General features: G+C 50.3%; 1 protein-coding gene across 4 annotated transcripts in view; it reads left to right on the top strand.

The window, feature by feature from the left end:
• The window catches only part of CARMIL3 (capping protein regulator and myosin 1 linker 3), an 87,412-nt gene extending 79,353 nt beyond the window's left edge, over window positions 1-8,059 (top strand). For 2 of the 4 annotated variants that reach the window (XM_028703072.2, XM_028703068.2), the window contains 4 exons: window positions 2,534-2,735; window positions 5,491-5,601; window positions 7,130-7,246; window positions 7,368-8,059. In XM_028703072.2, coding sequence (XP_028558905.2) covers window positions 2,534-2,735; window positions 5,491-5,601; window positions 7,130-7,246; window positions 7,368-7,495 — 558 coding nt within the window. In that variant the 3' untranslated portion in view covers window positions 7,496-8,059. The remainder of the gene's footprint in view (window positions 1-2,533; window positions 2,736-5,490; window positions 5,602-7,129; window positions 7,247-7,367) is intronic. The other 2 variants (XM_028703069.2, XM_028703070.2) reach the window with 2 other exon arrangements.
• Window positions 8,060-13,305: the final 5,246 nt, after the last annotated feature.

Raw genomic sequence — 13,305 nt, 5'->3', positions numbered from 1 at the left:
TTCCTTCAGAATTGATAGGTTTGATCTTCTTGCAGTCCATGGGACTCTCAAGAGTCTCCTCCAGCACCAGAATTCAAAAGTATCCATTCTTCGGCAATCAGCCTTCCTTATGGTCCAGCTCTCACTTCCATACATCACTACTGGGAAAGCCATAGCTTTTACTATACGGACCTTTGTTGGCAAGGTGATGTCTCTGCTTTTTAAGATGCTGTCTAGGTTTGTCATTGCTTTTCTTCCAAGAAGCAGGCGTCTTTTAATTTCGTGGCTGCTGTCACCATCTGCAGTGATCATGGAGCTCGTTATATACCATGGAACTCGTTATATACCATTTCCCAGGAAGCCTTTACCTCTTTGCAAGTCCACTACATGTGGTAGAAGACACCTTCCCTTTCTTTACATTTCCGACACTCATTGCTTCTTGTCTTGTACATTTTAGCAAGTTTAGCTGGTCTTAAATACCATCTATACATCATTTTCATAACATTTTCTTTAAGTGCACTGCATGCAGTAAAATCAATACTTTCCTTCCACAAAGACCATTGCTATTTTCGGGACGGATTCAGTCACATATCGGCTGACTCAGGTTGCATCATGAGGGTTGACTGGGAGCTGCTGCACAACGAACTCAAGAAATTGGGCTTCTTCTATTTTTCCTATGAGGAAACTAACAGGGGAAACGCAGGGCAAAAGTGTGGCACGCCAAAGCAAGTCCTTCTCACCACTGGCTTCTTAAGAGCCAGTGTGGTGTAGTGGTTAAGAGCGGTAGTCTCATAATCTGGGAAACCAGGTTCGAGTCTCCGCTCCTCCACATGCAGCTGCTGGGTGACCTTGGGCCAGTCACACTTCTCTGAAGTCTCTCAGCCCCACTCACCTCACTGAGTGTTTGTTGTGGGGGAGGAAGGGAAAGGAGAATGTTAGCCGCTTTGAGACTCCTTAAAGGGAGTGAAAGGCGGGCTATCAAATCCAAACTCTTCTTCTTCTTCACCTCCCCATGAAGGAATTACGACAAATGCCCTTTAAACACTCCATCTAACTTCCCAGCAGATCAATCAACATCCACACTCAGCAAACTGGTCCCCTAGAAGCACCCAAAAAAGTTATTAGCAAGACATACCGTATTTTTCGCTCTATAACAGTGTTTCCCAACCTTGTGCCTCCAGCTGTTTTTGGACTACAATTCCCATCATCCCTTGCCACTGGTCTTGCTAGTCAGGGATGATGGGAGTTGTAGTTCAAAAACAGCTGGAGGCACAAGGTTGGGAAACACTGCTCTATAAGACGCACCAGACCACAAGACGCACCTAGTTTTTGGAGCAGGAAAACAATAAAAAAAAATATTCTGAATCTCAGAAGCCAGAACAGCAAGAGGGATCACTGCGCAGCGAAAGCAGCAATCCCTCTTTCTGTTCTGGCTTCTGGGATAGCTGCGCAGCCTGCATTCGCTCCATAAGACGCGCACACATTTCCCCTTACTTTTTAGGAGGGAAAAAGTGAGTCTTATAGAGCAAAAAATACGGTATGTCAGCAAAACTCACCCAACTGAAGCTGGTCTCGGCCTGCCAGATGTTGGACTACAACTCCCATCATCCCCTGACCATCGGCCATGTGGGCTGCTGGGGGTAAAACAACAACTGCAGGGGCCCAGATTTCACCAGCCCCGCTTAGGAGGCTGCCAGGAATATCTCACAAATTTAAGCAGGCCTTTGGATGATGCCCTTTTAAATGTGTTGGCAAGATTATTGAGTTGTCTTTGTTTTCGTTACGTATTCTGTGGGGGTTTTTTATACAGTCATACCTCGTGTTGCGTTTGCTTCAGGTTGAGCATTTTCTGCGTCCCGGGGCGACCTGGAAGTACCGGAAAGGGTTACTTCTGGGTTTCGCCGCTCTCGCATGCACAGACGCTCAAAATGATGTCACACGCATGCGCAGAAGCGGCGAATCGTGACCTGCACATGCACAGATGCTGGTTGCGTTCTGTTCATGTTGCGAATGGGGCTGGGAAACCCAGCCAGATGGGCGGGGTACAAATAATAAATTATTATTATTATTGGAACGGATCCTGTTCGCAACCAGAGGTACCACTGTATTGTAATTTTTATGTTGTGAACCGCCCTGAGATCTACAGGTAGAGGGCAGGATAATAATAATAATAATAATAATAATAATAATAATAATAATAATAATAATAATAATTGCCTACCCCCCAGTAGTACACAGGGGTACACATACCCCTAAACATTTTGTGAACCTTTGTACTTTTGTCCATTTACTGTATTCATTTCCCCCCAATTTGAACTATAAAATGGTGATTTTCTTGAGTCAAAATGAAAGTACCCCTAAACATTTTTAAAGGAAAAAAGCAATAATAATAATAATAATAATAATAATAATAATAATAATGGTTCCTTACATTGACCCTGCTGAGATTGGCAGAATTCCCTGCAGGCTTCTGCGTTTCACAGAACTCTTCTGCGAAATACACTTCTGACAATAAGATCTGTTTGACTCTACGATTCTCCTCTTTTTTTTGCAGCAATTCAGGGATCCCCCGCCCGCCCCTCGCCCTCCCAAGCCCGTCGCCCTCCCCCGGGGCCGGAAGCCCCCCAGCCAGCCCGAGAGGAGCCGCAGCAACGAGGAAGCAGGCGGCGCAGGAGGAGGGGCAGTCCCGGAGGAAACACGTACGTCCCCCCCAATTGCCCAACCCCGACGCAGAGCCGAGGAGCGGGAGAACGAAGGTGACGTGAGACTGGGGTGGCAGGACCCGACCGGGCCTCCTTCTCTCCCCCTGGGAGTGTCTGGCGGAAGGAACTCCTTCTGGGGGCCACGGATTCTGCTTGGTCCATGGCTGTTTCCCTCCCTGCCATAAAGTGGGCTCTTGCGAACATCTCTCCAGGGTTTTTCAGGCAGGCCATATCTCCCAGCCCTACCTGGAAATGCCATCAGGGGCTGGGTCTGGGGCCTTCTTGCTGAAAAGCAGCCACCAAGCTGCAGCCCCTTCCCGAAAGCTTTTGGAGCAGCAGTGTGGGGCAGTGGTTCTCAAAGGGTGTGGCGCCGGAGAGGACGGCGAGTGTGGCAGAAAGATTCAAGGACAATCATGTAAACATTTTAGCATGCTGTAGGACGCGGGTGGCGCTGTGGGTTAAACCACAGAACCTAGGACTTGCCGATCAGGAGGTCGGTGGTTCGAATCCCCGCGACGGGGTGAGCTCCCGTCGCTCAGTCCCTGCTCCTGCCAACCTAGCAGTTCGAAAGCACGTCAAAGTGCAAGTAGATAAATAGGTACAGCTCCGGCGGGAAGGTACCGTATTTTTCGCACAATAGGACGCACCGGACAATAGGACGCACCTTGTTTTAGAGGGGGGAGAACAAGGGAAAAAACCTCTCCCCCTCTCTGCCCAGCGCCCCTTCAGCGAAGCGGCAGGAGGCGCTGCGCAGAGAGGGGGAGAATTTCCCCCTCTTGTTTTCCCCCTCTAAAACAAGGCGGCTGCCTCAGAAGCCTGGAGAGCGAGAGGGGTCAGTGCGCAGTTCCTTTCGACCTGCTCTTTAGGGCTGGCAGGCGGAAGTCCACCACCAGCCCCAAAGAGCAGGTGGGGAGCAGCGTAAAGGCGCACAGCGAAGAGGCTCCTGCCATAGCCGCGCGTCACCTCTCCAGCTGGGAGAGGGTCGCAGGGCTATGGCTTCTTCGCTCCATAGGACGCACACACATTTCCCCTTCATTTTTGAAGGGGAAAAAGTGCGTCCTATAGAGCGAAAAATACGGTAAACAGCGTTTCTGTGCTCTGCTCTGGTTCGCCAGAAGCGGCTTAGTCATGCTGGCCACATGACCCGGAAGCTGTACACCGGCTCCCTTGGCCAATAAAGCGAGATGAGCGCCGCAACCCCAGAGTCGGCCACGACTGGACCTAATGGTCAGGGGTCCCTTTACCTTTAGTATCAAAATATTTTGTTTTTATTGTCTGCAGAATACGGATACTTTTTTCCAAAGGAGAGTACCGAGTGATAACGGAGGACAATACCAGCTGCGTTGTGTCTTGTTATTTTTTTGCTTTCCAGTATCTTGCTTATCAATTGCAAAATTCAATGTAGCGCAAGCAAAGTTTTATCCTGAAAGGCATGGCTCAGAGAAAAACCTTTTGAGAATGACCGGGTTAGAGTGTCAGGTTAGGGCCTCTGTGAGACCAGGCCTCAAATCCCCTTCTCCTTGCTCAGTCGGTAGAGCGTGAGGCTCTGAACCTTTGGGTCGTGGGTTCGAGTCCCACGTTGGGTAAAAAGATTCCTGCGTTTCAGGGGGTTGGATTAGATGACCCTCAGGGTCCCTTCCAACTCTGCCATTATATGATTCTCTCAGCCTTGAGGCTCGCTGGCCAACCTTGGGGCGGTCCCTGCCTCTCTCGGCCTGAGCTGCCTCGCAGGTTGTTATTGGGATTAATAAGGGGAGAACGAGAACGCCGCCCGCCACATTGAGCTCTTTGGCAGAAAAGGGAGGCTGCAAATACAATGATAAATAAGTTGGAGTTCTTGTTATTAAATATACCAAGAAATAAGCACACCAAGAACTGAGGCCAATGTAAGTTTCCGTAGTGGGAGTGGTCCCTACTCACAACACAATAATTCGTTACTGGCTTCTAATCCATAATTGGCTTCTGTTCTGTGATTGAAACTGAGTCTCCATCTGCAAGCTGATAAAATATAAGGATATTGTAGAGTGAAAAAGAGAAAACCTTTGTAACGAATTATTGTGTTATACATATCTTTATGAGTTAGAGTTTGTAATCTTTCTTAGAATTTGTAATTTCTATTTGTAGTTCTTGTCAGAATGCATACTTTTGAATGGATTAGTTTTTGTTATTATTGACTATTGACTTGTGAGTAGGGACCACGCCCACTACTGAAACTTACATTGGCCTGAGTTCTTGGTGTGCTTATTTCTTGCAAATACAATGAGCCAATAAATTAATGGCAACGTTTGCCGTGAGTACATCTCCTAATTCTCCTCCGAGGGTCTTTCCCAGAGAGGAGATGGCCTTTAAATGCTGTAAAGGTAAAGGGACCCCTGGCCATTAGGTCCAGTCGTTACCGACTCTGGGGTTGCAGCACTCATCTCGCTTTACTGGCCGAGGGAGCCGGCGTACAGCTTCCGGGTCATGTGGCCAGCATGACTAAGCCACTTCTGGCAAACCAGAGCAGCACATGGAAACGCCGTTTACCTTCCTGCCGGAGCAGTACTTATTTATCTACTTGCACTTTGACGTGCTTTCGAACTGCTAGGTGGGCAGGAGCAGGGACCGAGCAATGGGAGCTCACTCCGTCACGGGGATTCGAACCACCGACCTTCTGATCGGCAAGTCCTAGGCTCTGTGGTTTAACCCACAGGGCCACTTGTGTCCCTCTTTTAAATGCCGTAAGCTGGCCCAATTCCCTCCCTTGCACGGCAGAGATGGGGGAAAGGAGACGCATAGCTTGCTGACCCTCCCGTTTTTTCCCTTCCAGGGGACCCTGAGGTGGGAAGGAAGGCAGCCCCCCTCAAACCAAAGAGGACGCGCCGGGCGCAGTCGTGCGACAAGCTGGAGTCAGATCGGGGCCGAAACCCAGGCTCTGGAGGTGAAGCCCTTCTTCCTACACACACGGTTTCTTCTCCCTGGCATGGGACCTGGAAGGGGAGCGGGGGGCGGGGAGCTAAAGTGGGAGGGGGCTGCACATTCCCCCGCTGCCTGCTGCTTCTGCTGGGCTGCAAACGCACCAGGCGCTTAAAGGATATTTAGAGCATGACTCTTCGCCCCCCCCAAGCATCCGGCCGTCGGAGATTAAGGCCCTTCCACTGAGAGAAGGAAAACAAGAAGACTCTCGTCTGCTTGCTTTCGCAAAGCAGCCCTTTCCAGTTACACTGCCCTGGAAAGTGGAGGCTCCATTTCGGTGCCAGGGTAGCTGCGGGGAGGCCTTTTCATTTCCCTCTGTACTCTGCTCACAATGTACCCATTTGAAGCCCCCTTAGACAGGACCGGGAGAAGGGGTCAGATGCAGGCCAAAGCGGGGTCCAAACTAGCCCAGCATCCATGGGGACCAAATGGGCACCCCCAATGGGAAGGCAACCAGCAGGGCCCAAGCGCAACAGCAATGCTGGCCCCCCGCAAGCCCAGAGTGGCAGGAGTCGAATTGGGGGTAGGTGAGTACAGTGGGAGGGCACCCGGTATGTCCATGGGCTAGTCATTGGGGAGCAGGGCAGCGTGGTGCAGTGGTTAGAGTGCTGGGCTAAGGCCTGGGAGAGAGCAGGGTTCAAATCCCTACTCTCAAGCTAATCTCGCGGGGTTGTTGTGGCAATAAAATGGGAAGGAGGAGAACAATACAGGCTGCCACTCCTTGGTTGAAAGGTGGGATATTAATAATAATGATGATTTTATTAATTAATGTGCTGCCCATCGGACTGGGTTTCCCCAGCCACTCTGGGCAGCTTCCAGCAAAATACTAAAACACCGTAAAACATAAAATATTAAAAACTTCCCTATACAGTCATACCTCATGTTACGTCCGCTTCATGTTACGTTCTTCAAGGTTACGTCCTGCAGTGACCCGGAAGTACCGGAAAGGGTTACTTCCGGGTTTCGCCACTCGCGCATGCGCAGAAGCGCAAAATGACGACACGTGCATGCGCAGAAGCGGCGAATCGCAACCCATGCGTGCGCAGACGCGCCGCTGCGGGTTGCGTTCTTTTCATGTTGCGAATGGGCCTCCAGAATGGATCACGTTCGCAACCAGAGGTTCTACTGTATAGATCTGCATTATTATTATTATTATTATTATTATTATTATTATTATTATTATTATTCCTCCCTAGCTTGCATGAATCCTCCCTTGAGGACACTTTAAATTATTTTTAAAGTGTCGCGATATCTCACATGCCAGTGGCGGACTTTGGGCTCTCCCATATCGGTGGTGCCCTCTGCAACGCTAAAACGCCCCACCTCTCGCACTCCATTCCACAGAATGGCCGTGGCGCCCCCGCAGCACAGCCGATCTCACCACGCGACCCCAAAACCTCCTCTGCTCACGCCCAGAACGCTTGGTTCCCCGTGGCTAACTTCCTCTCGTCTCTCCCTTTCTCCCCGTCCTCCTTCACCACCTTCCTTCCCAGGTGCCAGCGACACACCCCTGCCTGACCCCCCTCCCGCCCCCCCTGAATGCGGTCTGCATAGCTGGAACTCCCGCCCCGCTGTTTCCCACCCTCTCCTTCCTCCGGACCGGACCGCCGGTAAGATTCCAGCGCCTTCCTTTGCCCCGTAGCGTGGGGGCCGAGGAAAACAATTCACGCTCGGTTTTTTCTTCCCCTCCCTGCCCCACTCCTCTCCCTTCTCCCCCCGGCAACTTTACAGCTCCCTCTTTCTTCAGGAACTCCCGAATCTGGGACAGAATGATGGACAGGAGATCCCTCGACGTCGCCGCCGCCGCCGGAAGCTGCGATGCCCTTTCGTCTCCTGGTGGAACGAGTGAAGAAACATGAGAGAGGGGGGCAGAGGTTTGGGGGGTTCTCCTCCCGCTGCCCTCAGCTCTCCCCCTCCCTCAGAAGATGGGCTGACCTCCCGCCCTAGAGAAACTGTCCGTCGGGACCTGTTGGGTCTCCAGTGCTGCTGACCCCTGACCCCAACCACCCTTCCTCCTTCCCCACCCTCCTCCGTTTGTGCCTGTATCCTTCCCTCGCTTCTGGGTCGGAGCCATCCCCCCCGACCCTCGTGCCCCAGAGGGACTAGGGACACCGCCGCCACCCCTTTTGAAAATCAGGGGGGGGTGAGAGAGAGAAAAGCCACAATGAACCACCCCCCTCCTACCTCCTGCTCCCTTTCGCCCATAATACCTGGGGTGTTGTCGAGACTCGGGTGAAATATGCACCATTTCCCCCTGCCCCCCCAAACGCCTTTGCTGCCCCCCTCCAAAGTCCTCTCCATAATCTGCCGGCCCCTCGCATTTCGCGCCTCCTCCCCTCCTCCCTTACATTCTTACCGTTCTATTTTAAGCTTGTACAAAAGGGAAAGAGAAAGAGAATCATAATAAATTATATATGGAAATAAATAAAAGCCAGAAGCTTGTCGGGTGTTCCTGGGGGCGTCCTGCCTGCTTTTGGGAACGCACCGGGAAGGAAAAAGACCCTCACTAGAATTGTAGTGCTGGAAAGGGACCACGAGGAATCGTTCACACAACGTGGGGCCACGAGTCTGAGTTTAATATCTCTGCCCCTCTTGTCACCTACAGAGGCTTTCGCAAGTCCAGTGGGCAGGTCGATAATTTAAGTTTCCTTCCTTTGGAGCAGGGGTAGGTCACTATGCCAGTTTCAGTTTCTCGTGGAATTGTCAAGTTGGAAAAGGGTCCAGGGGTCATCTAGTCCAACCCCCTAAAATGCAGGAGTCACAGCTGAGTCATTCCTGGCTGGTGACTATCCAACCTCTCTCTAAAAACCTTCAGTGAATGAGAGTCCCCCACCTTCGCAGGTTCTCTCAGTTTTGCATTTTTCAGCTCCCCACAATTTTGCAATTTATACACTTTTTAAAAAATTGTCATGCCCTCAGCCTTGTCGTGCAAATTTCTCCTACTGTTTTATATGCAACTTGGCGTTTTTGCAAGGTGATTCGCCCTGATATGTTGCCTTTTTGTCTGTTGTTTCCACAAAGCTGCTCATTGACAGGCGCACTTTTTGCCCTTGTGCACACACATTTTTGTATGCCTCGCTTGGCCAGAGAACGGCGTTGCAAAATTCGGACAGGTGCGAATTTCAAAGGTTCCCTTTGTGTCGTTTCGCACATTGCTCTGGTGTCCTTGAGATGCGAACTGAGTCAAAGGCCTCTACTTTTGTGCAAAGTCTGTCGCTGACCGCTGATTAAATGGCTTTTGAGCTAACTTGGGGGTGAGGAGCCTGCGCTGAAAATTTCTGCCTACTCCAGTTTCCTTTTTCCAACATAAGAAGAGCCCTGCAGGATCGGGGCCTGTGGCCCATCTAGTGGGAAACCTGCAAGCAGAATTCGAACACAAGACCACTCTCTCCTCCTCTGGTTTCAGCCACTGGCATTCAGAAGCATCTCTGGCTCTGAGTTCGAGTCCTTGTGTTTACGAAAGGAGAAATGCTTTCTTTCGTCTGTGAATAATTTTATAAAGTTCTATCATGTCGCCGCTTGCTTGCCTATTCTCCAAACTAAAACGTGGAGGAAAACTCCGGCCGAAAGCAATCGGACGCTGGTGAGGGCTCATCACTGAGCCTCCTTAGGGGCAGCGAAGGCGGAAAATAAGGCATATTTTGCTGCCTCCATTTATTCCTTCTTGTGCCGTCCAGCACAGCTTTTCTGGGTAGTGTGGGCCTCTTACAGTCCAGCCCAAAGGACTACGAGAAAATTGCTTTCTTCACTGTGCTATCACGGCAGCTGAATCCACCTCACACCCATCAAGTAAGACAAAAAAATATTTACAAGTTCCTGGTTTCCCAGGCCAGGTTAATCACACCTCTTTGTCCCGACCAAGAACCTAATGCATTCCTGGATGGTTTGCTATTGTCCACAGGATGGCACCCATTTGCCAGGGTGCCAGTGATTATCTCTTATGCAAGAGGCTGCTGTGTACATGATTCTAGGTTTCAGGGATTATGGTTGTCTTTTTCTAGTTCCCCAAGTCCTCCCTTCGGTAGCCATCTTTTCCCTGAGTGGAACAACTGCTGCAAATTGTGTGGTGTTGTGTGTTATGTGCTGCTTTGAGGAGACATTGTGTGTGAACAAAGGGGTTGGGGTACACACTGCGTGCTGGAGGGGCAACCCCCCCTCCAATCATTATAAAAATTCCTGTAACAATGTGACCAGAGGAAATAGCTTTGAAAATGAGAAGGGTGGTAATACAAAGTGAGGAAAGAGGTTTTTTCCCCTCTAGGCCGATGGTCCCGCTAGCTAGGGATGATGGGAATTGTAGTCCAACAACAGCTTGAGACCCAAGGCTGGGAAACCCCTGGTCTAGGCTCTACATCTGGAAGAGATTGATGCACTTGGAGGGACTCGCAGCCAGTGCCCCCCCTTCTGCCCCCTTGCCTCCTAGCACTCCCCCCAGTAATGCCACTGTCCCCCGGGATAGGTTGGGGGTCGTACTGCCCATTTTCGGAAATTGTAAACTGCCCCCAGCTCTGTAGGTCTAGGGTTGCCATGTGTCCTCTTTTTCCAGGACAGTTCCTCTTTTCCAGGCTAAATTTCTTTCTGGGTGGGTTTTTTATATATACATATTTGCCAAAATGTTTTTGGCTATACTTTCTGGATGAGACCTAGACATAACTGGTGGTTGAAGACTTGCTTTCCTCTCCTCTTCTCCTGCCCCCCTCAGCAACATATCACAGCTTCTATCGCCTACATATTGTAAAGGTAAAGGAACCCCTGACCGTTAGGTCCAGTCGTGGCCGACTCTGGGGTTGCGGCACTCATCCCGCTGGAGTGGTACCTATTTATCTACTTGCACTTTTACGTGCCAACTAGGTTGGCAGGAGCAGGGACCGAGCAACGGGAGCTCACCCCGTCGTGGGGATTCGAACCGCCGATCTTCTGATCGGCAAGTCCCAGGCTCTGTGGTTTAACCCACAGCGCCACCTGCGTCCCCCTACATATTGTAGGGGGGATTTAAAAGGAGAGTCGTCATAGCGCCCTCTTTTGTGCTCTTCAAAATATGGCAACCCTATTAGGTCCAGCCTACACTCTGCCCCTCTCCTCCCATGCCACCCTTTTTAACAGAAGGGCATCATAAATCCCATTTCAGTCAGGAAGGAAGGTCTGCTTGCGAGGGACCTTGTGGTGCGAATTGCCCGGCCATGAGGTCTGCAGCCCAGCTCCCCTGCCGGGACTTATTGGGAGTGAGGGACTCTCCCTTCTCTGAATCTATCCATGACTCAGGACTCTGGGTTTCATACCTAAATCAGCATACTTAATTCATACGTATTTCATACCTAAAGGTAAAGGGACCCCTGACCATTAGGTACAGTTGTGACCGACTCTGGGGTTGTGGCGCTCATCTGGCTTTATTGGCTGAGGGAACTGGCGTACAGCTTCTGGGTCATGTGGCCAGCATGACTAAGCCGCTTCTGGCGAACCAGAGCAGCGCACGGAAACGCCGTTTACCTTCCCGCCGGAGCGGTACCTATTTATCTACTTGCACTTTGACGTGCTTTCGAACAGCTAAGTTGGCAGGAGCAGGGACTGAGCAACGGGAGCTCACCCTGTCGCGGGGATTCGAACCGTCGACCTTCTGATCGGCAAGTCCTAGGCTCTGTGGTTTAACCCACAGCGCCACCCGCGTCCCTTAATTCATACCTAATTCAGCAGGGACCCAGAGACCAACCCCTCACTCCAAATTTGGCATTTGATTAAACATCCCGGTGCCCATTGCTGAGTGCGTGGGTGGGTGCAGCTAACATGCCCCAAAGAAGAGCACCCTTCCTCAATCTGGTGCCCTTGAGATCACTGGGGTTGCAGCTCCTTCCAGCCCCAAACATCTGGAATACTCTGAGCTTGGGAAGGCTGGTTGAGAGATAAACAATGGGACTGCAGTACCGCCAAATGGCCAGCAGGTGGCAGGAGCGGTATTGTTAAAAGGAAGGCATAGTCTTGTCTAGACTCTAGAGAATTGGTTCTGCATTCTTCCTTTCAGGTTTTTTCTCCCCTCTCTTTGAGATCTCCTCTTTTCCACTTCTTTTCTTTCTCTCTCTCCTTCTGCTCCACTTACTCTTAAACATGTTCTCTCATGGGACCCTCAGGCCATCACGGAGCAGAGAAAACGGCCTCAGGCGATCTCAATACAGGCCCACACTGCATACTCTGGCTGGCAGTCACTCTCCCTGAATCTACATGCAAACTGATTCTTTGAACAGGAGGTGTCCAGAGGGACAGTTTCCGTTCTCTCCGTGTCTCTTTGTTCCAGTATTAAGCCCATTTCTCCACATTATTGCGGCAATTTACAAATTCTCTTCTAAAAACTCCTCACAAAAATTCTTCAGCCTTTCTGTGCAGATTTCTTCTAGTGACCCCCTTTTTTCGTATGCAGCTTTGACCAAGGTACACATTGTACAGGCAGTTTCTCCTAACAGAATGCATATTTTTCTGTGACATTTTCTTCAGTGCGTTCATTATTTATGCTTTCATTCCCTCTAATATATTCATTTTTGTAAACCCTTGTTGGCTGGAGAACTGTACAGCAAATTTTGGATAAGTGCAAATTTCGAAGGAAGGCTGAGTTTTGGTTCTTGTGTTGCTTTGGAGAGCACAAATTGGGTCAATTTGGCTTTAAAGGCAAACTTCCTGTGGAGGAGGCACACAAGGAAGATCAGAAGATGATCGCAGAGTCCCGGTCGGTTCATATGGAAAGAGGCGGCCCTTGAGGTATTGTGGTCCTGAGCCATTTAAGGCTTTATAGGTCAAAACCAGCACTTTGAATTGGGCCCGGAAACTAATTGGCAGGCAGTGTGGTCTGACCAGGATTGGTGTAAAATGCTCAAACTGTCTTGCTCCGGTGAGCTGCAAAATTTTGCACCAACTGAAGTTCCCAAACCTCCTTCAGAGGCAGCGCATTGTATAACACATTTCAGTCATCTAACCTAGAGGTTACCAGAACCTAGGTGACAAACATTAGACTATCCTTTGTTATAACATAAATTTTTATTGAATTTTCAAAAATTTAACATATATACTTTAATACATAATAAATTTGTCTTTTTGTGAGTTCCTACCCCATTTTCCAGGGACGCGGGTGGCGCTGTGGGTTAAACCACAGAGCCTAGGACTTGCCGATCAGAAGGTTGGCGGTTCGAATCCCCACGACGGGGTGAGCTCCCGTTGCTCGGTCCCTGCTCCTGCCCACCTAGCAGTTCGAAAGCACGTCAAAGTGCAAGTAGATAAATAGGTACCGCTTCAGCGGGAAGGTAAAGGGCGTTTCCGTGCGCTGCTCTGGTTCGCCAGAAGCGGCTTAGTCATGCTGGCCACATGACCCGGAATCTTTACGCCGGCTCCCTCGGCCAATAAAGCGAGATGAGCGCCGCAACCCCAGAGTCATCCGCGACTGGACCTAATGGTCAGGGGTCCCCTTTACCTTTACCTTACCCCGTTTTCCAGTGTTTTAATTCCCCCTTCTGCTGCACAATGCCTTATTTTCCTTATCCCGACACATCAATACTGTATTTTCTAATTCCTTCCGTTGCTCATATTTCAAATCCTGCTCTCAAGTCCATCACGCTATAGCAGGGGTCAGCGAACTTTTTCAGCAGGGGGCTGGTCCACTGTCCCTCAGACCTTGTGGGGGGCCGGACTA

Source organism: Podarcis muralis, chromosome 13 (assembly GCF_964188315.1).
Source record: "Podarcis muralis chromosome 13, rPodMur119.hap1.1, whole genome shotgun sequence".
In the NCBI taxonomy this organism is placed as follows: Eukaryota; Metazoa; Chordata; class Lepidosauria; order Squamata; family Lacertidae; genus Podarcis; species Podarcis muralis.
This window is presented reverse-complemented; position numbering and strand designations above follow the sequence as displayed.